General features: G+C 34.6%; 1 protein-coding gene across 4 annotated transcripts; it reads left to right on the top strand.

Moving 5' to 3' along the window:
• Positions 1 to 228: 228 nt before the first annotated feature.
• Positions 229 to 27,328, top strand: Chi (chitinase; the record flags this gene model as incomplete). 4 transcript variants are annotated; one of them, NM_001173361.1, is given in 11 exon segments in its annotated part: positions 229 to 254; positions 11,540 to 11,606; positions 13,808 to 13,978; positions 14,495 to 14,660; positions 20,146 to 20,368; positions 21,093 to 21,216; positions 22,434 to 22,631; positions 22,986 to 23,282; positions 23,825 to 24,025; positions 25,175 to 25,249; positions 26,111 to 26,289. In NM_001173361.1, coding segments are annotated over 10 exon segments (1,635 nt in total).
• Between the last annotated feature and the right edge of the window lie 161 nt (positions 27,329 to 27,489).

Here is a 27,489-nt window from a genome sequence, read left to right on the forward strand (position 1 = left end):
ATGGCTGGCGGTATTTACGTTGTAGATGTCCATGGGCTCCGTTAACCATTTAACACCATCTGGACCGTGAGCTCGTCCATAGAGATCTAAACAATAAAAAAAAGAAGACCGGAAATAATATAAAAATTCTTAGCACATTTTACGCACCCTGTTTATGCATCGTTTGCCGGTCTGTGCCCGTGCGCATAAAACCGCGGTGCACCGTCTTCAGAAGCACAATCGCAGACGCGGAGCTGCACGGACGAACCGTAACCGTGAGTACACACAACTTGATACACGCGATATATATAATTGTAAGCAAACAAACGGAATTCCTTTGTTAAAATTCACATGTACACATCCAAGACAAACGATACGAATCCTGCGAAATGCGTGTTCAAAAATATATATTTATAATTCTTTTTTTTTGTTCTACTACTAATAAACCTACACGCGTATTCAAGTAAATAACCAATGAGACATACCGAATGATACCGCGCTTATTTTGTTTTTTTTTTTTTATGTGTCTAATAAACAAATGAATCATTGGACCCTTAAAGCATTAGCATTTTTATTACATCAAAATGTTTTTCGATTAATCGTTTGGTTCGAAAACTTTTATTTATGTTAAGTGTTAACCGGCCAGTGAAAGTGTTAATACTAGAATTTTATTATAAATTTATTGGCCCAAGTTTTCTAAAAGGAGGTGATACTTAAAAAGACTATCGATTTAATTTTGTTGAATATTCAATTCTATAACTTCGAATGGAGTATTCTAAAAATATTTTTTTAAGATCGATTACAATCCAAGCAAACGTATCTTTCATCTAGTGACGAATTGAGATACATATACCGGTAGATATAATAATTTAAAAAATAATTCAAAAGTTTTATTGTTATTATTAATAACAATTTTTTTTTTTTTTAGTAAAACAATCACGCGACGTTAACTGGTCCCGTGATAAGTTCGTAAAGAACTTGTGTTACAGGTACCAGATAACGGAAATAAATGTAAGATTTTTATTATACACATACATATATTTAATATACATCCATAACCCTGGAAAAGACATTTATATTTATCATACAAATATCTTCCCTTGGCGGGATTCGAACCCGCAACCCCCTTGTCTAGTGACCATGTCACTTACCACTAAACCAGACGGCCGTTAATGACGATTCAGTATATTATTCAGAGATTAATTCCAAACTAGATTAATTCCAAAGTTCTTTAGTGTTAAATTGTCGTTCTATCCTTTAAATTACCATATTTTGCGATAATCTCGCTTGTAAAAAAATATAAAACTTACATTGATTTTAAGCTGACCACCACAAAAGTATTTTATAGCAACCATCACAAAATATCGAATTTACGAGAACCCTTTCAAATCTGCAATTCCTCGAGTTTTATGTATTTTTGATTGGACCATCATCTATATGCCACCGAAGAACAAAGGTTTCACTTTCGTCCTTTGGCCTTAGCTCGCAGGATAACGACATCTATCAGTGGTTTTAAATCGGCTACTTAGTATTCCACAAGTGCTTACGGATGATACATTCTCGGTTCTGGTTTCGTACGCGGTTTATTGTTAATGCGTATGAGGAATGACTAAACCCTATAGCGAAAGGACTACGCGTTATTTATTTAATTTAAGCTCAATGATCCTTGTGGTTTAACAATAAAACATTTGGTTTTTTAAATTATTAATCATTGTGGGTTCGGACATGACGTTTAAAATAACTAGCACGTAAATCTAATTAATGAGATGAACATTATTGTTTAACCAATAATTTTTTTTAAGTTTTTTATTACATTATTTGTTTGAAGAAATAGTGGACTTAAGTCGTCGTAGCCTAAAGGATAAGACGTCCGGTGCATTCGTATATAGCGATGCAATGGTGTTCGAATCCCGCAGGCGGGTACCAATTTTTCTAATGAAATACGTACTTAACAATTGTTCACGATTGACTTTCACGGTGAAGGAATAACATCGTGTAATAAAAATCAAACCCGCAAAACTATAATTTGCGTAGTTACTGGTGGTAGGACCTCTTGTGAGTTCGCACGGGTAGGTACCACCGCCCCGCCTATTTCTGCCGTGAATCAGTAATGCGTTTCGGTTTGAAGGGTGGGGCAGCCGTTGTAACTATACTGAGACCTTAGAACTTATATCTCAAGGTGTGTGGCGCATTTACGTTGTAGATGTCTATAGGTTCCAGTAACCACTTAACATCAGGTGGGCTGTGAGCTCGTCAACATATCTAGGCAGTAAAAATAAAAAAAATACCTAAAATATTATCTACCAATGACCTGAAGGTGATACTGGGAAAGTCACGATAGGTGCAATCCATAAATAAATTGAACACACATATCGAATAATAATGAGAAGTTTTATTTATCTTTCGTTATAGCTTATTATTTTCGAAAAATGTTTACCTGAGAATCTTTCTGAGATGTTTGTTTTGCTAAAAATCGTGTTTGTCAAATAAATTAAATGTGTGTGTAGTATCGAGTATTCAAATTTCCTTTGGGCAGGTACCTAATGGTTCCCTATATTAACATTTTCGAAGCCATTTGTTTATTTAAACAGTGAATAAATATATGTATATAAAACCACTACAGAAAAGTATACCAATTAGAATGTCCGTTTTATTTTTATCTCTGTTATAAGATGTCTAAAGAAGAATTCAGGTCGCAATTTATTTTATTCAAAGATCGGTTTCTTTGCTTTCGACTTTTGAGGTTTTAATGAGGTTTCCGCAGATAGCTCTCGTCAATAGCTTAGAATGCTTTTGAAGCGATATACAAGGTAATTGGTCGACTGGTTGCCATTAAAACTGAATACAAAATGTCAAACAGATTGACATCGAACTGAGGAATATTTTTAGGAAATACCCTTTGGACTCTTTGCTGACATGATGCTTTTTGAAATCGCACCATTCGTGGAAAAAGGTCGCAAGTGAAAAACTCGATTTTTTCAGGAACGTAAAAAAACTGTTTTGTTAAGAAATGGTAAATCATAGATGAAAATGTTCTTAAGAGACTTCATGGACAAAATTAAGCTTCATATATATCTGTTATTGATTTAAAACAATATTGAGTAGTTTTCAAATTAATTTGAAATTAATCGGTTACGTCTTTAATCCCCGTTATGATACTATGACTTTTAGGAATAAGTAAAGTAACCGCTTTGTTGCTACGGTGTTCACACGGATCATAGCTTCGTAATTTTACTTACGTATTTCTTGCCGACAAAATTGACCTAGCCTATGTATGTGTATAAAAAAATACGCCTTTGTTGCGGAAGAATTAAAATAGAAATAATCATAGTAAATAAATTTATGTTTTTATTACAAGTTTAATAATAAAATAAATATGTCTGTATCACTAACAACTTACTTATTCTATTCTGATAGAAAACGTTAAAATATATTTAATAAATCGTATTTTTTTACTACAACAACATTTGTTTGCTATTATTTATGTGAAAATTGAAGGCTTAAGGTAGTAATTAAATTTAAATTGTTAATATGAACATATTGAATGAAATCAACCAGCTTTATTAAACAAAAGGACTTGATAATAATATTTATAAGTAAATTAGTCAATAAAATGCTCAAGGCGTAATCTTTTATAAAAACCATGATAATGCGATCGTATATTATTGCCGTAACCAGGACTTATCAAGTCTCTGTTGAAATTTCTAGAAATTGGAAATAGACCGTTGTATATCTGCGTTAGTGCCGATAATACTAGGTTACTTTCAATCTGAGCCTTTCTGTTCTGCCTTCCCTTTCTGTAATTTGCATTGGTATTAACCCATTTAGGTTCTTCTTCATAAATATCATATTTCATATTAATAATTATAGGATTTTGGAGATCAGCAAATAATCGTTTTATTTTAGACCACAAAACTTTGTTGCCAGCGGTATTCTCATACCAGTTTTTAGAAAGTTCAACTAATCGTTTATAGTTAAAGAAATTCTCTTGTATCGTGTGTTTCACAATACATACTTCTTCGTATTTAATTTCGCATTGCGAACGATTGAGTGCTTTTCTTCTGGTACGTAATAAACTTGTTTTTTTTTGTTTCTACATGCTGCATCGAGTCTCCTTTATTCTGAAAATAGTTTCGGTTTTGTCCTGAACAATTCTCCGAATAGAACGATATTTTTCTGATACCCCTTGATGCATCATTTTGTAAAAAAATCCATATACATCTATTTCATTGGCTTCCCCTTTCGAAATTTCAGCAAGCCGCATATAGCAATAACCACCTTTAGTTAAAATATGATCGACAGTGAAATGTTATACTGGATTTGCGAAAAACTCCGATCTCCGATTGAGGTGCGCTCAAAATTTTGTCTAAATCAAGTTTGCTACTGGTTTTTCTTTTGAATTAGCTTTTTCTTTTTCTGTGCTTTTTATATCCTGTACAATTTTTTTGTCCTTTAAATAATTCTCGTATTCGTATTTCAATTGCTTTTTCTTTTTATCCTACACCTTCATATAACACATAAAAAAAAATTTGGGTAGAAAAATCCGATATTGAATTTTGTGTTGAAAATAGAGCAAGGGTATAGTGTTGCTGGCTTAACATTTCGACAGAGTTGTTGAACTTTTGTCCAATTTAGATATAAACACTTTTAGCATAAGTAAGCTTTTCGTCCAATTTTTCTTTTTGAGTTTCTTGGAAATTGGTTTATATGATCAATAAAGCTTTTTATTTAAATATCTACTTTTTTAGCCCGGTCAGAATGACATCCTCGTAAATCTTTCACTGACTCCATCTCTTATTCATCAAGCTGTGTAGACAATTTTTTCATTTATATCCAAATTCTGTATAAACATATTTTCGCAAATAGTTACTACATTTTCAGTATTTAAACTTTTTGGGAAATTATATTCCAAAGTCTATGCTATTAGTCTTTTCGAATCTACCAGTGTCATGCGTTTAGGCTTAAATTTTACAAATCTTATAATGAAATACCATTCTATTGACGCTCAGAATTTCCCAAACATCAATAATAGTTGAAAATAACAATCCTTTCAAATTTATCTATTTATTCGTTACACTTTTTTCTTTTATCTACATGGATCTCCCGTAACTTTTTCTCTTCCCTTTTCCTGTATCCATTAACGGTATGATTTACCAAAATTTTTGAATATTTTAGTTCTTCACCTGCCAGGAACTTTCATCTCGCATTCTTTTTTAATTCTTTTCATTGCTATTATTGTTATGGGTCAACTACGATGCGATGAAATTTAAATCAATGGCAGTTTAAATAGAGTTTTCTTTTCCACTGACTTTCTCCTCCGCTAATTCACATTTGCATTATGCGATTGTGTTTCTTTTGATCGAGAATCTTTGGTTGATTCTGTATAAAAGTTTATAGTTTCTAGTCTAGTTTATAGTCTAGTCTAGTTCCACTGTTCTGTACTGTATTACTTAAACTAGTTTATGATCCATCGTCATAAGAAGAAGAACATTCCTTTGAGACTTTGCTTAGATTTAATACCATCTACAGTAAAACTCATTGACATGTCATGCATGCGCATGCGCATCAAGTCATTTACATTTTCTTTCAATAATATCCATAACTTTACTCCTGCAGTACAGTTTGCAGGAGTATCGTATTTAACTTCGCGTAAAAAAATGGTACCTATATACGTTTTAAAAATGGTACACATTCGTTTAGATCAATGATAGTTAACTAGGTAGCGGCATGCACGTGAGAACTATTCAGCTAGTGCCCATGCACCACTCTCGTGCGTGATAGATTTAAAAACAAACAAGAAATTTCGTGATACAAATTTTTGTATAATCAAATTTCGCAAGAAATAAGTAAATATTAAGTATGTAGTGTGGTTTATCCAACTGATATGCTAATGTTTATGTTTTTAATTATAATTACGTTACGAAATATTTTCAAAATATACAGTATAAAATTAAGTATTTTCATTTAAAAATTTAAATCCATCGAAATTAATCATAGAAGAAGCGAGCTTATAATATTACGTATGAATGATTCGCAAAAAGTCACGTACAAAAAACACGTAACTGAACTTGCGCACTTCACATCTTCATCAAATATCGTGGCAAAAGTGTGCATGTTCATTTATGCACGTATATTTTAATAAAATTGTGTATAAGTAACAATAAGCTTTTATTGATAGGGAAAATTTCAGAAATGACCAAATATAACAAAAATTACGTAAATAATAAGGCGAATCATTTAAAAAATAAAAATCTTAGCATTTCGCAAATTTTCCGATATCTCCGTCATTTTTTGGAATATTTTTTTCAAACTTGTTAAGCACATGTGTCATGGTCTCCTTTAACGAATAGTGCAATAAAAAAAATTTGAAGTAACTGTACTTGCGACTTTCTTCTACCAATGGTGCGAAATAAAAAAAAGGATTCATTGGTCTGGTTTTCATAAGAATATTATTTTGAACGGTATATTGAGATGTTTTATTTTACGTTCAAGAATATTCAAGTTGATATATTTATGAATAAGGATGTTTGAAATTCCTAAGCATTGAGTTCTATTTCGTATTAAATTGGACTGTGCTAGTGTTGCGTTGTGGTGAATGAGAGTGGCCTGTATTTATTAGTTTGAAATCTTTATTAGTTCATAAGTGACAAACTAAAGATATATGAAATATAAAGTCGATGTGTCGCCCTTGGCGGCTGGAATTGAAAAGGGAAAAGTGTCATAGCGGAAGTCGCTCGTTGACACTTTTGACGTTCCGAATTCAAACAGCTAGAAATGTCTAAATTGCGTATAACGAAAAAAGGATTACGATAATAATAAATGTAGTGATCGTTATAGTCAGATAATACCCGACCCAACCGTCGTCGCCCGAGATTTGTCATGTCGGATACCCCGGATCGACTCACGGTCAAGCACGGGTCACCGTCCTCGTCGAACCCATCGACTACGTCGAAGAGTTCGACTTACGAACTAACCCAGAGACAGAACCCACTGAGCTTCTCGCCGGATCTTCTCAGTGTATTGCGATTCCGATCTGGTAGTAGATTCTGCGAAGCTCTTGTTAGGGATAGAAGATTGCACAAAGTGGGAATGGGTTGCTCGCTCCGGGCATTTCAATATTGCAATAATTGTTACGTTATAATACTCATTGTAAAAATGAATATTTAAAAAAATATCTAATATAAAAAAAAAGACATGCCCGCTGAGTTTCTTGCCAGTTCTTCTCAGGACGGAGGCTAGTTGTTGTGAATTGGCCGTAGTTCTTTTTGGCGTTCAACAAGTATGTACTTTCATTTATGTTGAATAAAAAAAAATTGATTTGATTTGATAGTGCTAATAAATTCTCTCAGGTTGAGCCCGTGAGCCCAACTACTCATCTGTGAGTAGCTAGAATAGCCCCTTAGGCTACCAGCGAATAGATAAAGAAAAAATAACTCAAATCTGTCTGCTTATTCGTTTCTGTAACTGAACATCTTTAACAAACTGTCACAAATACCAAATAACTAAGCACACATTTTAATTACCATGAATATTATCTGATACCCAATTAAACGCAAGCAAATTGTAGAACACACCTACTGTTTAATTTTATTTAAATAACTAGCGGCCCGCCCCGGCTTCGTTTGGGAAGTAGCGCTCGCAATGTAAAGAATTTTAGGTATTTTTTTTACACATTGGGTTAAATTATTGAAGTTTCAGTAAGGATCCCAATTTTTTTTGAAAATAACGTAAATATGCCTATGTCAACCGGGGATAGCGTAGCTTTCCAACAGTGGAAGAATTTTTTAAATCGGTTCAGTAGTTTCGGAGCCTATTCAATACAAACAAACAAATCTTTCCTCTTTATAATATTAAGTATAGATAATGCAATGAAATCTCATTTTTTTTCTATAGTAATAACTCATTGTTCGTTGGAATTACAAACAGAGGGATAACTATATTATAACTTTCACATCTACGAACCCTGTTACTTCAAAAGTACGTATTTGCAAAAAACTTTTCACCTCTCACGTGGGCTATCAGGGCGAATTCTCTATCAAATACCTGATATCAATAATGCGTTATTTGGATGTGTCAGCGTACTGGCTATTCTGATGGCATAAAGTTTCTCTCTATGAAATATCTTTAACCTTCAGAGAATAAACAAAACATTAGAGGTCATCTTAGTCTAAAAATATTGTTATAAGTCTATTTTGATAATTTTCGAAACTAAACAAATTAAAATAAATTCTAGACTATTTATTTTAGGCTACGTATACGTTTAAAATATTTTTTTTATGTTTTGAAAGTATTTATTTTCGTGTAAATAATTTTGATATTTTTTTTCCTAATATACGAATATTCGACCCCGCTGTGAGTGAGCGGTTACCGTTATCAATGTACGTCGGCAAACCCGAAAGATCTGTGAAGTACTGCTTTTTTTTTCCTACCTATGCTGATAGCCTTGAGAGGCTATATCAGCTTCTCCTTGACGTGTAGGTGAGCTCACGGGGCTCAAACCGGAGTTTTGCTAACACTGGCCCTAGCAAGAACAGTGCTTCGCAGAATCGACCCACTGAGAAGATCCGGCGAGAAACTCAGTGGGCTGTGTCTATGAGTTAATTCACTCGTCGAGCACTTCGTCGCAAGTGACGGGTTCGACGAGGACGGTGACCGGTAAAGTACTGCTCTTGCTAGGGCTAGTGTTAGCAAATTCTCTCAGGTTGAGCCCGTTTGCTCACCTATCCGTCCGCGCGTACCTAAAATAGCCTGTTAGACTACCAGCGAATAGATAAAGGGCATAGACAAGACGATGCCTGCCATTTAAATTAATACCGAATTTCCGAGGCACGTAAACCAATTACTTTTATTGACATGACATTTACAACATTCATATTGAATTTGAATTGCAAAACGTACATTTTAAAGTCCAACCAAATCTTCGGTTAAGTTCTTCGTGCACCATCGACGCTAACAATGGATCGCCTGAAATATAAGGTTCGTTTTCCGCTGCACTTAATTGATCTAGGTCGGTGAATACCACGATTCCGACATTGCGTTTCAATCTATGCTTAGTTAGCTTAACTGAGTTAGCTTACTTTATTTAGGAACATATTAATTTAGTTTCCTTAAAAAATCTATCTGTCACAATTATAGTTCCAAATACTTACACACTGGTGGTAGGACGTTTTGTGAGTCCGCACGGGTAGGTACCACCACCCTGCCTATTTCTGCCGTGAAGCGGTAATGCGTTTCGGTTTGAAGGGCGAGGCAGCCGTTGTAAATATACTGAGACCTTAGAACTTATATCTCAAGGTGGGTGGCGCATTTACGTTGTAGATGTCTATGGGCTCCAGTAACCACTTAACTCCAGGTAGGCTGTGAGCTCGTCCACCCATCTAAGCAATAGAAAAAAAAAATATTTTGCGATGCACTGTTCGGAAGAAAGCAGTGATAAGAATCATTTATTACACGTTTGTATTTTTTTCAGACATAAAGTTACAAACAGAAAGGTCACATTAGGTTTAGCCACCGAGTACATTATGTAACTATCAGATCATTTAAAAAAAAAATGAAAATTAATTTTTGTATCTGCTATCCACAACAATGTCTTAAAAGCCGACCGGCCTAACAAAACCAAAAATAATATTCCTAGAGCTGATAAACGAATCATGTGCGGTTGATACTTCAAAGTGATGAATTCCATTCTAGCGACAGCTACCGAGTCTTAACTAATAAATATAGACGAATTACTCAATTAAAAATCAATAAATTACAAACAAATGCCTACTTTTATCATAGTTCTCGCATTATTCTAAGAATTCCCGTTAATTTATGCGTTTCGGTTTTCTGTCATTAACAACCTCGTTTTTAGAAGCCAAATTAAATGAGGAAAAGTAAATTTATGTCAGAAACTGCGAACAGCATTTAAGACATCGTGAAAACAAGCGGAGGCAATCAAAGCCTTCCGTCGGGCCACGGCTTTAGCTTCATTGTCTAAGTTTAACTTCTCTTTGGAAATTTTTAATAGAATTCCTCAAACTGCCAGTTTTTATACAATGTATTCTGTATTGAAAGGCGAAGTAGCTACATTGTGGTACCGAGAAGCAGTTTAATTAGGAATTTAAAAGAATATTCAACGTAATTCTCAGGTATGAAAACTTTTATGGTTCAATGATGCCTTTGTTAATTTTTCTCAAATAAAGTATATTTGATGCTGTTCATAGTCACCTTACTCCTCATCGGGTGTTCTGAATTTACCTGGACCTATATACACTAGCGTGGATTATATTGGTGTAGCGACTAAACATAGAATACTATTCTTGCTTAGCGATAGTCATAAGTAGGACTATGGTCCATATCCGCTGGTGCTCCCAATTAATCCCACTACCGGTGTACTAAAAGGCTAGGTCAGTACTGTCATATCTTTGCGAGAAATGTGAGAGAGATGAGTGTTTAGTTCACTAAGCACTAGGTCAGTGGACTGGTCTGACCAGTGAAGTGACATATCTAGAGCGAAAGGTCCCGTTAGCTAGAGTCGCCATAATGTCGTCAATGGTTGATCGCATTTTTTCGAAATTTAAACAGAATTCATTATTACTATTTTCATAGTATATATTATAGTAATACATTAGCTACTTTGTAAGTTTTTTGAGAAAAAGGGCTACTTAGCCTCGTTAGAGTATGTAACCAAAGTTCTTTAAATACCAGAAATCACACATACAGACCTTAATTTGCATCCATTACTGTAAATTAGAAAGACAATTATTTTATAATTCAAAGTAAATAATAATTATCATTGATGACAATTAAAACATTTTATGGAAATGAAAAACAGATTGAATGAAATTATAAAAAAAATTACAACAATTTTAAGTTTCAAAGAGTCATCGAAATCATTAACCTAAAATATTATTCCTATAATTTTTAATCGTATCTAAATCTCTAAGCTTTACCATATTTGAAACATCAGATTAGGCATCAAAACTACTTATATATTATGAGTTATTTAGTAGTAATTTTTATTCTATATTTACATACTTCATTTAGTATTTACATACATACTTTAATATCTATACAGATATTTCATTTAAAATGTGTAATTTTATAATAATGGAGGTAGGTCAATGTTGGCCAGTAGTACAAATGAAGTTTCTCGTGAAAAGTGTTGCTAATAGTTAGGTGACCATCAATCAATGGATTGAAGCCCAATTAAGTCACCGATATGACGTATATTACGAAATTGTTTTGCATTGCATTTCATTGACAGGCCTTCTTGTTTAAGGAGTATTAAATTTATTCCAGACATGTTTCTTAATATCACTGAGGCTTCTAGATTATATGGCCGTGAAACCTGTGGTCTATTAAGTCAATTTTGGATCTGTATTTTTCTATGAAAATTCAGTTCTGTTTGGGAATTTCAGTATCTATTAATTTTGAAAACCAAAAGTCTAAATCGAATAATTGGATGAACGATAAAAAATGTCCTAATTTTTTATTTATCGTTATTTTTACTGCATATATTTCTTGGTGCGATACCCTTTGTAAGTGCCGTGTTGTATCTGTTTTAAATTCATTACAGGTTGAAAATGCGAGCGATATTTGCGACGTTGGCTGTCCTGGCGAGTTGCGCCGCATTAGTTCAGTGTGAGTATATTATAACTAACCGTTATGTATACATTATTTATGAGTTGGACGTTTACAATGGAAATTGTTCTAGCTTAAGGTGATGTGTAATCGCAACCCGAATTAATGAGGTTAAATCCCACTCAGTATTTTATTTTTTTTACTTAAATTATTTAGTTAAAAATTTAAAATCGAATTGGACGGTGCGTCCAAAGTGGTTTAGATTTTGATGGTTAGTTTTACATACGACTAATCGTATTACACGGAATTATAAATTTTGGTTGCAATTTTAATTTAGTTGTTGTATTAGATATAAAAATATGTTATTATTGGAAATATGGATTTAAATTTCTATTTTTAATTTTTAAGGGTTATTTAATTTGGTATTTCTTTTAGTTACATGCTCTCACTCATTTTCTTGTTTGCTCAAGGAATGTTCTTCAGTTTGTTTATCAAATTTCATCCCGTAGACGTACGTAATCCAAAACTGTAATACGTACATTTACTTCATAAAGTTAGTTGTGATAAAACAGCGCCTTAAGCTTACGGTTCTTTTCGAGCGAATTCTTCTCAATGGCAATGAAAATATTTACTAGTTCTACTGCTATTTAAATGGGCAAACATGTGTCATTAACGCATACTATTAACTATACATTGACAAATACATATTTTTGTTTGTCAATAGCTTCAAAGGACAGTCACACCAAATGCTGGTTCAAGCTTAGAGAGATAACTGAAAAATTTACAATATGTAAATTAATTTAGCAAGTGTGGTGATTAGCATACACGTACAGAAATTTCGCTAGCGAATCGATTAAGCCTTATACAAATAAATACATAATAAGATGTCTTGGTAATAAAAAATATAGACAACTAATTGAAGTAAAGCATCGTACCTCATCATCGTAGGTTTGAAGGGTACGGCAGCCGTAGTAACTATACTGAGACCTTAGAATTTATATCTCAAGGTGGGTGGCGCATTTACGCTGTAGATGTCTATGGGCTCCGGTAACCACCTAACACCAGGTGGGCCGTGAGCTCGTCCACAAACCTAAGCAATAAACAAAAAAAAAGTAAATACATTCTTTTAAACGAACTTCTTGGGTTTCAAGAAGAATGTCTTAATCAGGTCATAGATCTCCTGAAACGGCTCTCTAGTTCAGGGATCATTCTGTACAAATGAAATACGCTTTAGATACAAATTACCTTTACCTCATATCAATTAATCAATGTCATATAATATCATGTGTAAATTAGGTTTTTCGAATTCAAGTACAAAATTTAAATCACAATTTATAATAGTTTAACTAACCTCTTGATTCTGTTATAACCAAAAGCAGATTCTTAATTTAGTTTTTATTTCCTGATTAAGATTAAGCTTTGCGTTCAATTACTAAAGTTAAATCTATATATTGATACGTGAAGCAAAAACTTTGTACCTCTTTTTACGAAAATTGCGCGGAAGGAGGAGTATGAAATTTCCCACACTTATAGATAATACAGAGGAGGCGTGCACAGTGCTAATATTTTTTTTAAATTATGCATAAAACATACATTAAATCAATAAAAAAAACGTGTGGCACTCGGGAACTGACACGGTAAAGCTATTGCATAGCATTTTTTATCAACTTATGCAATTATAATTAGACAATGATAATTTAATATTAAACCAATAATAAAACAAGACCACGCTATATTAAACATTAATAAAAGCAAAACCTTAACTGTCCCCTTCAGACTCATAAGCTAGACCGCGCGAGAGAGAGATGGGCAGACTTTCCATGATGCGCATGCAGTGTGACGTCACGCCACGCGCTTATTCACAATCACTACACAAGCGCAACGTGTGAATGTGTTGAACGCGAGCTAGATGGTAGGCAGAGTGAGGGGTGTAAGGTTTTTTTCGTTACGGAATTTCATGATTCGGTCGCCTCGCTCAAGGTCCCAAAATAAAAGCTATGCAATAGCTTAAAACATTACACACACTACCATGTATTTGACGCACACACATACATATAATTATACTCTTTGTTTATTATCAATTGTCAAACTTTTGTTAATGTTTAAAGTCTGTGGTCAAATTACGAATAGATTAATATTGTTCGTCTTTAATGCTATTTATTTTTAGTGTATGTTTTGGCGAAATTTAAACATAAAATTTCAATTAAAATACTACTGCGGGACTACTTACTAGATGTAATAAATTCGTATTGGCAATTCAACAGCGGACAGCAGAGCGCGCATCGTTTGTTACTTCAGTAATTGGGCGGTGTACCGACCCGGCGTTGGACGTTATGGCATCGAAGACATCCCCGTGGATTTGTGTACCCACTTGATTTATTCCTTTATTGGCGTCACCGAGAAATCAAGCGAAGTTCTCATTATCGATCCTGAGGTGCGTATAATGCTAATTTAATCATGAAAATTCAAATTGAGCATATCACGTTTAGTATTTCCGAGTGTTCACGAAAGCTCATGGTCCCACAGTAATAAAAGTAGGTATCAAATTAAACTGTTAAGACTAGGTTGGTGGAAATAAAATAAGCCCTAAGTAAGAATTTATAATTATGTAACGCTGTTCATTTTTATAGCTCAGAGGTATCTGTGCTGATAGTATAGACTAATATATAAATCTACAATGTTTTTTACGGATGATCCGTTATAGCTACTGAACCATGCATCCGATTGATTTGAAACTTGGTATCCATGTAGAAAATACATGTACTTAATGGATAGGCTAATATTTATATGAATGTTAGACTCCCTAATAAAAATGACAATAAATAATAATGTTAATTTTAAATGCCCAGCAAAACGGGCGAGTACGGCTAGTAATAACTAAAATTACATGTCTAAATTATAATGAACTTGCCATCGCATTTTTTATTTATTGAACTCATTTTCTTGGTAGTTGGACGTAGATAAGAGTGGTTTCCGTAACTTCACATCCCTCCGCTCCAAACACCCCGATGTCAAGTTCATGGTCGCGGTTGGCGGTTGGGCTGAAGGCGGCTCCAAGTACTCACACATGGTGGCCCAGAAGAGCACTAGGATGTCCTTCATCAGAAGCGTTGTCGGTAAGTGATCATTATCATTATCGCGTAATTCGATGTTCGCATGAGCTATATGTCCAGCAGTGGGCAGATAAAGGCTGATGATGATGATGATGATGATGAGCATGAGTCCCTCGCAATTCACACGACTGAGCCTCAATTTGGGTTCATGTCATCATCACATACCCTTACAATGAAGGAAGTTAGTTTATACAGACCATGACTAATCTTTAATAAATAAATTAAAATGAAAAAAATACCTGATAAAACTAAAGAAAACGCTTTAATAGGAACCCGAACAATTTTGATCCTAGGGAATATAGGGCTAAGTTTGTAATCTTGATATGTATATGAATATTTCAAGTTAGTTGGTTACCATTAAGTTGATGTAAATTAGATTGAATAATTCCGTTACATATGTAAATAGATACAGGTCAATATAATAATGGCGTGATAGAAGCAGTTATTACAATTTAAAGAGACGTTCAAAATTCGGTAAAATATATCCAAGATTTTGTTGTTTAGTTATATGTGTCCAAGAAACTTCTTTAGAACGTACTCGCAATGTATTATATAACAAAATAAATTGTATATACAAGTTTTCATTTTTATAAAAACACACACACTCACTGGTGGCAGGACCTCTTGTGAGTCCGCGCGGGAAGGTACCACCGCCCCGCCTATTTCCGCCGTGAAGCAGTAATACGTTTCGGTTTGAAGGGTGGACAGCCGTTGTAACTATACTGAGATCTTAGAACTTATATCTTAAGGTGGGTGGCGCATTTACGTTGTAGATGTCCATGGGCTCCAGTAACCGCTTAACACCAGGTGGGCTGTGAGCTCGTCCACCCATCTAAGCAATAAAAAAAAAACACACACACACACACAAATTAATTACGATTAACTTATTATCCGTTTACTTTGATCGTGTTCGAAATCTCCAATGCTGTTGTAATTTATGGTAGTAGGTTAACAAAGTAAGCGAACAAAAACAAGTTCAGGAAACGAAGAGTTACGTCGTCCATTGTAAGCGGAAGGCAGTTTTTTCCGTTACGCCGAAGACGAGTGGTCTCTCACACGGAATCCTTGCTCACGACACTGTGACCATGTGAAATGGAATCCCCTACTACGATGAACGAATTACATACTCATATGTAATAATAATCTCTATATATAAAAATGAAATTGCTGTTCGTTAGTCTCGCTAAAACTCGAGAACGGCTGGACCGATTTGGCTAATTTTGTTCTTGAATTATTTGTGGAAATCCAGAGAAGGTTTAAAAGGTAGATAAATATGAAAATGCTCGGAATCAAATAAAAATAACAATTTTGTTTTTCCTTTGATGTGTCCCCCGTCGGTCTTTTATTTATCGATTGAGGCACTACGAAGTTTGCCGGGTCAGCTAGTAATAAATAAATATTTAATAACAATCACGCCACGTTAACTGGTCCCGTGATAAGTTCGTAAAGAACTTGTGTTACAGGTACCAGATAACGGAAATAAATGTAAGATTTTTTTATTATACACATACATATATTTAATATACATCCATAACCCTGGAAAAGACATTTATGTTTATCATACAAATATCTTCCCTTGGCGGGATTCGAACCCGCAACCCCCTTGTGTAGTGACCATGTCACTAACCACTACACCACTGTGACGTATAAATTATGTTAACTTTGGAATCAAAGGTCGATGACTCCCGTTTTGAATACGCTTTTATTATAATAGTTTTGTATGTACCTATGTTTGTTCATATGTAACTTAATATTTTACCGACTTCAAGAGGTTCGATTAAGTTGAAAATTTTTACACGCATTAAAAATCAATTACAATACATTAATTTTTGTACTTCGCACTAATGTCTTGACAGGACAAACCAATTAAAAAAAGATGAAATGATTTGATAATTCGGTTCACTATTTTAATTTTTTTTTAAATCTTAATCTACATATATTTTTTTTACACAGATAAAATATCGGGCACACGTTCTAATATTAGCACATGTATGAAAAAAAGATTTACGTAATAATTAATTAAAATTACAAATATCGATACCCTAAAGACAAAATATAACTATAAAAGTGATTTTTGTAAAAAAAACAGACCTGAATCTAAGCTTCTACTATTGTGACTCCGTTAATCCCAATATTATTTTTATATAAATCGCAAAACAATCAAGTCGTTCGTTTGTAAAGCGGAGGATAGCCTTTATTTTATTTCCTCTGAGACTTTGCCGTTAAATCTCAATAGGCTTCCGAATTATCAAGGTCTCACTGTCTACAGATTTTGCTCAAATACGAAAAAAAAAAAAAAACAAGAAGCTCAGTACGTCTAACGCATAAAAAACATTGAAATCTTATTGACCTATTAACCTGAAATCGGTTTTCACTTATTTTTTCTAGTTTTCATTGGTAATACTAGAGCTTCCTGTATAATAATTGTAATAAAGTGAGTGGAGTCTTATGGATAGTAACGCAACATACTTTAATTAGGTTGCGGTTAGTGGATATTCATGTTATCTCTTTAGGATAACATTTCTATTGTTCGGATTTCGTTATAATTCTTCCATTCTTTTCCATAAAGACAGTTTTAGATTACATAAGAATTGTAAATTGCATAAGTTGCTATCTTATGCGTCACGAATATTTACGTCTAAATATGTGATTTAAGAGAACCACCGTAGATCTAGTGTGTGTTAAAAATAATGTTTATTTAATATTTGTACCGAGATTGTCTTATTAAGAGCAACGCGCAGCCGAAATTGTATCAGGGGACTCGGCATTCAATCTATTTTTCAATTTTCGCGTAACACTTCACCAAGATATTCACGTGGGATTATAATATATTTTAAGAGAGAATAATGTGTGAAATTGAATTTATATGAAAGTTTTTCTTTATGTGTTACTGAGTTATGGTTGTCTAAGATACAAAAAAAAAATGATTGCTGTTTTTAATTTCCGAAAACTTCCGAAAACCTTTCTGTCTCTGTCCTATTCGAAAAATGTCAACTAATATTTTTTTACCATTACAAGATAGGGATCAAATATTTGTTTATTACAGTTAATGGAAAGGACAAAGGTTTTGAATCTTTCATTGTACTATACATGTCTCGTAGTGTCTCGCACGTTCCTTTGAAAAATATGCTCACTTTCCGATTCTTTTACAGTGTTACAATTATCAGATAGTAAAAAGTACCAAATTTAATAAAATATTGCTCAATGCATCGGAGGTTGTTTTTTAATTACGATATTTTACGGATGGATAGCACCTCTAGAGTATCGGAACAAGACAATGGCTTAATATAAAATATGACTACAAGCGCACAGTATCAGGAATTACGTGGGCTCTCGTTTGTAAAATGTTTGGTTCTAAATCTACATTACGAGTCGCGTAACTCTATTGTGCCGCCGGGAATTTTTATATTCTCACGTTATTAGGCTTTTTGCTTTGAATCTGCGGATTATTGCCATTTTTCCAGGAGATATATTATGTGGGGTCGGCTCGAATGTAGGTGCTGTTACGAACAATTTATTTCTTAATAGATCCATATGAGATATTGTAGGGTATATCGTTAGTCTACATGGGTGGGTATCAAACAAAATCATTTCAATTTTGCCGTGAAACAGTCCGGCGTTCCTATTTGAATAGTGGAAAAGCCATCTTTCAATACAATTGATCTCATGTCCCAAGGTGTTGGCATTTACTATGTGATGTCTTTTTTTTATTGCTTAGATGGGTGAACGAGCTCACAGCTTCCCTGTCGTTAAGTGGTTACTGGAGCCCATGGACATCTACAACGTAAATGCACCACCCACCTTGAGATTTAAGTTCTAAGGCTTCGGTATAGTCACAACGACCCTTCAAACCGAAACGCATTACTGCTTCACGGCAGAAATAGGCAGGGCGGTGGCACCTACCCGTGCGGATTCACCAGAGGTCCTACAACCAGTAATTACGCAAATTATAATTTGCTTTAGGCTCTAGTAATAATTAATCATCAGGTGGACCGTGAATCCACCCATTAATAAAATGCAATAAAAATCGTAACGCTACATTTTTAGACCGCGTTTTTTGATGGATAGAAAAGATTTTCTAGGTATAGAAATTAATGAAGCCCGGAAGATAAATTGTATACCAATAACTTCTTAGTTTTTGAAAATGTTGATAAGTAAAGTGTAAAAAAAACACACACAGTGAATAGTTTTTGTTTATTGTAAACACGAGGAACAAACAAAGATTAAATAAAACAAACAAAATTACAATACTAATATATTCGTAGCTCACTAGTTATTGAATCAAAAACATAATTAAAGTCCACGTGTATAAATAGTGTTTGTTGTTTAATTTAGAAATATTACTCTCAAAGTCAGTTATGGGTGAATAACAGGAAATTTACTCGAATTACTATTACGTTCTTAGAGCGATATCTTACATTGGGTAGACGAGGCGACTACATAATTTAACACTTCGGAAATAGCCGTATGTGATTTTAATGAAATTTGGTCGCTAGCGTTATAACTCTGCAAACTGATTGATAAATGAGTCGTCTATTATCAAAGGTGGCAATCTGTGCATTTGGACAAAAAAAAATTATTGATATGTCAATACAGATTGATTTGAATATAATTGTCTCCTTCAAAGAATACGGTTCAAAACCTGCATTAAATAAAGGTTAATAGTTAACCTGTTATTTATCTAAGATGTCGTTCCGAAGAGTTTTGTGACTGCTAATGGAATACAAAGTCAATAATTCGTTTTTCTGATTTACCAATCATTGTCCAAAAGTCAGATTGCCGGCTTTGATAATAGTCGACTCAAATATCCTATTTGACTTTAGTTTTAAGTTTCAACTTAAAACAATAGAAAAAAGTGAATGTATCGAGAATAAATTTTAAATTAGCAGCACGTTAATTGATTCTGCGGGACTAATAATAAAGCATATTATGTTTAAAAAGAAAAACTATTAATTATATTTTAGTTATTTCTTTGGCGCTATCTGCCATGACTTCTGCTTCGAATAGACCTTGGTTTATGTCATCTCTTACCAAGCCCTATCGGAATATAGTTTGGGGACAGAAATAAGCAGAACAGAGAACAGTCAATTAATCAGTACGACATTACGATTCTGTCCTCTTAATTCCTAAGAGGACACTTGATTGATAAAACATAGTAATTATATCTACTACTACTACGGATGGGTGATGGATGTCATCTGATTAATGATCGAACAATCAATTTTATATTAGGTTTTTTTTATTGCTTAGATGGGTATCTCACAGCCCACCTGATGTTAAGTGGTTACTAGAGCCCATAGACAACGAAATGCGCCACCCACCTTGAGGTATAAGTTCTAAGATCTCAGTATAGTTACAACGGCTGCCCCGTCCTTGAAATCGAAACGCATTACTGCTTCACGACAGAAATAGGCGGGGCGGTGGTACCTACCCGTGCGGACTAACAAGAGGTCCTACCATCAGTTAGAAATTAAATTTTCATCAACAGACTTCTTGAAGAAATATGACTTCGACGGTTTGGATCTGGACTGGGAGTATCCCGGTGCCGCTGACCGGGGTGGCTCCTTCTCCGATAAAGACAAGTTCTTGTATTTCGTCCAAGAGTTAAAGAGGGCGTTCATCAGAGCCGGTAGAGGATGGGAGCTGACTGCTGCCGTACCGCTTGCTAATTTCAGGCTGATGGAGGGATATCATGTACCAGAGCTGTGTCAGTAAGTAGTACATTCAATTAAAAATTCATTTTGGATTTGGTAACGTAATGACATATTTTTGTTTGGACACGTTTTTAAATTCTTAATCACCACCATAAGGTCATGCTCTTGTGGTGAAACACATTATGTGATCGTATATGTGAGTATTACTATAGCTTCATTTTGGGTCCTCCCAATTCATCCAAGGTTCTTTTAAGGTATTGCAAGCACCGGTTACCGTTCGAAGTCAAATTAACTGACAGACATAACTCACTAAGCATCTCACCAGATTTTACCAGTCGGATGCGATTCCGAAGCCCTTGCTAGGGCAGATGTTAACAGTCTCTCAAACTGAGCTCGCCTAACAGTTAGGTGAAATCAGAACAGCCCCTAGAAGCTACTGGTGCTTGGATAAAAAAAAACTATGAGAGTCTCCCCCAAAAACTTCCAAATTGCCAATTGTTTCCAAATTGATAATTCAGCTAAAGCTTCAAGATTAGGTGTATAACAGACGCGATCTCCAAGAGCAAAGTAATGTCGACTGGACGATTCAAAACCTAACCTATATTTTGGTAATTGTAATAAATTAATTTCAACGGTTCTTTTAGTGTGGACTGAGAATGAGATAAGCAATGTAAATGATAAATACCTCTTTGACGTTAATATCACACACTGGCAAACTAATTGCACCGCTCTTTAATCAAATTAATACCTAGGAAATTGTAATGAAGACTCATTTTCTCAGGGAACTGGACGCTATCCACGTGATGTCGTATGATCTGCGCGGTAATTGGGCCGGTTTCGCCGATGTGCATTCGCCTTTATACAAACGCCCTCACGACCAATGGGCCTACGAGAAACTTAACGTGGTATGTTCTCCTTATATGCGTGTGGAAGTCTTTGGTTAATAAGTGCTGAAAACGTCTTCTTCTTCTCAACCGAGTCACTATTTATAGAGTGGTCGAGAGCGTAATGTAGAATTGAGTACGTAGTTTAGTAGAAAGTTTTAAAGCTGTCTGCGGTAATTGAGGACCGATATAGTCGCGTTACTTACGCTACACACTCGTATCCGCGCTTCAAACGCCTTATCAATACTGGTGGTAGGACCTCTTGTGAGTCCACGCCGGTAGGTACCACTACCCTGCCTATTTCTGCCGTGAAGCAGTAATGCGTTCCGATTTGAAGGGTAGGGCAGCCGTTGTAACTATACTGAGACCTTAGAACTTATATCTCGAGGTAAGTGGCGCATTTACGTTGTAGATGTCTATGGGCTCCAGAAACCACTTAACACCAGGTGGGCTGTGAGCTCGTCCACCTATCTAAGCAATAAAAATAAATAAACAAAAAACAATTGTGTGCTTTGTGCGAGATTTTTAACTTCTCTATCGCGTAAAAGTTAGCTCCAATTTGTATGGAGTTGGAACATCTTTCCTTCGTTTGCCGTTAAGCACACTGTAGCTTAAATAAGAATGATGTATGGAAGATATATGTATGGAAGTCAACATACAACTTTCGGACTTCAATTTATAAATTTTATAATTAAATTTACGCTTATTCTTTGACGACAACAACGTGTAAAATTATACTCTTTGATGTTAACTTAATTTATTTAACGTTTGAATATCTATATAAGTAGATATTTCGATTTTTATTTAGCTAGAAGAGCCATTATTTAGAATCGAGAATAAGTTATTGATACAAATATTTGCCTGTCCGAGCACTCGAGGAGCTTTCAAAGAAAATCAACTATGTTAGTTTACGATATTGCCAGACATCATAACATAAAACTTTTATTATGACAGATTCGTTGAGATTATTCAAACAGATAATATTATATGTAGGTGTGAATATTTAAAGTACATTTCAGTAATTTTATTATTACTGCAATAGTATAAAATATATTTCGCACACTCAATAATTGTTTTAGTTAATTGTTGTTCTGTATACTGGTAATATAATTAAGTATTTTTGGTGCGGAATTTACTAGATTTAGATTGATTTAAATTAAATATTAGCTCACGAAATATCTAAATATTTTTTTTGTAAATTCAGTTTATTTTGTCATTTCGGTTTTTTTCATTTTCAGAATGATGGTCTTAATTTATGGGAAGAGAAGGGTTGCCCTACCAATAAACTAGTGGTCGGTATTCCGTTCTATGGACGTTCATTCACTTTATCTGCTGGAAACAACAACTATGGCCTTGGAACTTACATCAACAAAGAGGCTGGTGGTGGAGACCCTGCTCCCTATACAAACGCAACTGGATTCTGGGCTTATTATGAAGTAAGTTTAAATTTGCGTCAAATAAAATATATGCCTATTTCTGCCGTGAAGCAGTAATGCATTTCGGTTTGAAGAGTAGGGCAGCGGTTGTAACTATACTTGAGACCTAAGAACTTATATCTCAAGGAGGGTGGCGCATTTACGTCGTAGTTGTCTATGGGCTCCAGTAACTACTTAACACCAGGTCAGCTGTGAGCTCGTCCACCTGTCTAAGCAATAAAAAAAATCAATTAATATTGAAGGTACCACATCCGATTTTGACATTATTCGAAAATTGACAAGTGACGTTTTTCATTAATTTGAAAATGTCAATAAAAGGGGTTTTCTTTTTTCAAAATTCGAATCTGTTCGTAGATTTGCACAGAAGTAGATGCAGATGGATCAGGATGGACTAAGAAATGGGACGAGTTCGGGAAATGCCCCTACGCATACAAGGGAACTCAATGGGTGGGCTACGAAGATCCTCGTAGTGTGGAGATCAAGATGAACTGGATCAAGGAGAAGGGCTACCTCGGGGCTATGACATGGGCTATAGATATGGACGATTTTAAGGGACTATGCGGCGAGGAAAATCCCTTGATCAAGCTTCTGCATAAGCATATGAGCACTTACACAGTACCGCCTGCGCGCACTGGACACACAACTCCTACTGTGAGTATAACGCATATAGTGGATATTTACTGCAAGTAGGTTAATTCAATTATGCTACCCCTACTAATCCCTATGATTCAATAGCATTTTTCACAACATTATTATTCAAATTGGTTGGTCTGAATTGGTTGTGTGAAAGTAATGGCATTTACGTATATTGTGGAATGTATGTGTGATTTTTCTTGCGACATAAACATACTGGTGGTAGGACCTCTTGTGAGTCCGCACGGGTAGGTACTACCGCCCTGCCTATTACTGCCGTGTTGCAGTAATGGGTTTCGGTTTGAAAGGTGGGGCAGCCGTTGTAACTATACTGAGACCTTAGAATTTATATCTCAAGGTAAGTGGTGCATTTAAGTTGTAGATGTCTATGGGCTCCAGTCACCACTTAACACTAGGTGGGCTGAGAGCTCGTCCACCCATCTAAGCAAAAAAATAAAAACATGAAGCTTATTTTTAATTTCGACTACGAGTTCTTTTATTGGACAGGGTTGCCATGAATCTGTTCATTTTTTTATATATACCTAACATTTTGTATACAGCCGGAATGGGCGCGTCCACCTTCAACTCCATCAGACCCATCTGAGGGTGATCCGATTCCTACCACAACCACCACCACCGTGAAACCGACGACAACAAGAACCACCGCGAGGCCAACTACTACCACAACGAAAGTACCCCATGGCACCACTGAAGAAGACTTTGACATTAACGTGAGACCGGAAGTCGAGGAACTACCCACGGTAAATACAACTTCTTCTGTTCAAAGTACACAAAGTGGTATGTAGGTAAAATTATATTGAACTCTCACAGGAGAACATTTAACAATATTGTCTTATAGAAATCATTAAAACGTTTTAACTTTATTTGAATATGCAATTTCGAAAAGGGCACATGTCGCATATTTTGTCAAATACGTTTTTTCGTATACATGTAGTTTTGAGGCTTACCTACACCCATTTTATAATAATTCCAATAATTTTCAATTGCTAATTAACACTAAAATATATCAAAAGTTAATATTTTAAATTTTACCCTGCTTTAGAAAATGATCAGTTTTTTTTCATTTCCTGAACATTTTACATTGTCAGAGATGTGCCCTTTATGAAATTGCATATTCATTTATATTTATGAAGAAAAGTATTTATCCCCGCGTTGATCAAGTGATTAGTATCCGTGTATACAGAAATACAGTCCGACTCATTATCTGTCTGAAAGATATTTGACGTTGAAGATCTAGTTACTTAGTGCGGATTTTTTAACGTTCTCGATAACGTAAAAGTTAACTCAAATTTGTATAACAACGCCCCTAGCGGCACACGTAGGCAAACGATCCAACTCCATACAAATTTGAGTTAACTTTTAAGTTAAAAATATCGCACTAGGCACACTGTTTACTGGTGGTAGGACCTCTTGTGAGTCCGCGCGGGTAGGTACCACCGCCCTGCTTATTTCTGCCGTGAAGCAGTAATGCGTTTCGGTTTGAAGTGTGGGGCAGCCGTTGTAACTATACTGAGATCTTAGAACTTATATCTCAAGGTGGGTGGCGCATTTACGTTGTAGATGTCCATGGGCTCCAGTACTCACTTATCACCAGGTGGGCTGTGAGATCGTCCACCCATCTAAGTAATTATGTTTATCCTGTATGCAACGAACATTAGGGCACGGGGGAAAATACTCGTTTGGCGCCGACGAATATAAAACATTTATTTATTTTATTATTGTACATTTAGAATTACAGCGAGCGACTTGTTCTAATTAGCTATACGATTTCAATTGCTTTCATATAATGAACAATGTCCTTTGACAACAAAACCTTTTGGAATTCACATTTCTTTCTTAATGAATGATTTTTTTGTCTTAAGTATATCTTTACCTTTTTATCATTTAAGGAAAACGAAGTCGACAATGCGGATGTGTGTAACTCTGAGGACGACTACGTACCAGACAAGAAAGAGTGTAGCAAGGTAAATAAAATACTAAAATATGCACTACTAAAATAGAATAATAAAATAGCCCTACAAAAGTCAGCGAAGCCAAGCCTAAGCCAGCCTTAATATGAAAATAAATTTAAACTAACCTTTTCTAGTACACTTTTGAAACTTGATGATGATGATTGATTAACAATTTAATGTTAAATATACCTAAATATAATGATATTTAGATAATGATATAATGATATGACCTAAATATAATGATATAATGATATTGATAGCCGTCATTTAGAAATAAGTCTTATCCTACACTTCATTGAAAATATTTTAGCAGGTCTAGATACAGTAGTTCTAGGGTACATAAGTGGGTAGTTCGGATCCTTTCTCTCCCTATTTATTCTTTGGAAGCTTAAAGGGTTATTCTAGCTACGCCCGCATTGGTAGGTGAGCTCACAGGTTTAACATGCGACAATTAGCAATTTGATAACACTAGCCCTAGCGAGAGCAGCGCTTCGCAGAATCTACCACCGGATCTCAATCACTACCCTCTAAGAAGATCCGCCGATAAAATCGGTGAACTAAGCGGGTCCATTATTGTAGCTTTAATTCAGCGCGTTAGACCTAAAGACAATTTTAAGTAACTCATGAAATCAAATTGGTCACAAGTATCTACTTGTGTTTACTTCGATGCTATTTCATAAATATTGATACATAGTATAAATAGATAATAAGTACCAAAAAAAAATTAGAACGCTCGGTTACAAATTACACTACCTTTTTCAATAATATGAAAGCTCTACGCCTATTAATATTTATTGCAGTGAACGTGTTAATCTAAAATTGACGATAATAAATTTTGTATGGTGGTCATCATATGTTTTGCTTTCTTCACAGTATTGGCGATGTGTGAACGGCGAGGGAGTTCAGTTCTCGTGTCAACCGGGGACAATCTTCAACGTGAAACTTAACGTTTGCGATTGGCCTGAAAATACAGACAGACCGGAATGTTCGTAAGGTCTAAGAGCGCTATTAGTTAAACTATTCTAGGTATAAAGCGGAACTCAGACTGGTCAAAAAAAGTCGTGATCTTCTTAATTTGGCAATAAACTTCGTAATCTAAGGCACGCATCTTAAATACCCTACCGAATGAATCGATTCACAACGTTTCGATCTTACAGTAGATACAGTTTCAAGTTTAGTATGATTTAAAAAGCCATTTCTTACTTCACATATCGAAAGGTGAGAAAATGTAAAATCATTTAAACACCAACGCCAATTAAACTATCTTTAACCTCACCTTTATTATTTTAGTTTCCTTATTCCTGACTTTTCCAATACTTTTCCAATACTCAACCGGATTCGTCGTCATAGATAACTAGCGAACTGATTGGATTCTAAAAGTACTTTTAATTGCACGCGATTCGCGATAACCGAAGTAAATACCAGCTATACTAAATTAAAGACAAGTCTGATCATAGTTTGCTCAAATAAATATAAAATAGTATATAAAGTAATAGGATTAAACGTTATTAACTAAAATAATATTGTCGTATTTTGTTGTCTCACAAAACACAATACGCCAATGTTTACGTCGACCCGTTATATGCTAAGGACTATTTTATATGAGATATATTTTCTTTATTTACGCCTTTTTTGAGTACGCATATTATCTTTAAGCAACGAAATTTTATTATCTGTGTTATTAAAAAAAAATAGCAATGCAAACTTCGCAAACAAACGTCAAGCTAATTATTTATTATTTGTAATGACTTTCTAATCATTGTTTTTCAAGATTGTATTAGATTAGTTTATTATCACTAACAGAATGCTGTCGAAGATTTCACAAAAAAGCTACTTATTTATTTAATTGACCTATGTAACTTTTCAGTTTTTTTTCTGATTGTTTACTTCATACAATAAAAAATGTTCGTCTATATTCTATACTTAGTTAATAATGTTTGTTCGGAGTCTGAAACCAATTAGCCTTCTGCGGGTTTCAAGGGAATTTCTATAAATTTACTGAAGATCAAATGAGAGCAGAAGGCTCGATAGAATTTTATCTTCGTGAGTAATTAATTTATTTTAAATATAAGCCAATAAATTATACGAAATATTATCTGTTTTATTTGCATAAGCACTCTACTTTTCGTTTACTATGATCAAATTTCATATATATTTTAATTAGTTGAACCCGCTAATGTTTTTCTGCTATTACACGCGCGCCACCTCTCGTGCGTTCATAGTACTATGACAGGATTTTTTCTTGTCCGTAT

The sequence above is a fragment of the Bombyx mori genome, chromosome 7 (genome assembly GCF_030269925.1).
Source record: "Bombyx mori chromosome 7, ASM3026992v2".
NCBI lineage: Eukaryota > Metazoa > Arthropoda > Insecta > Lepidoptera > Bombycidae > Bombyx > Bombyx mori.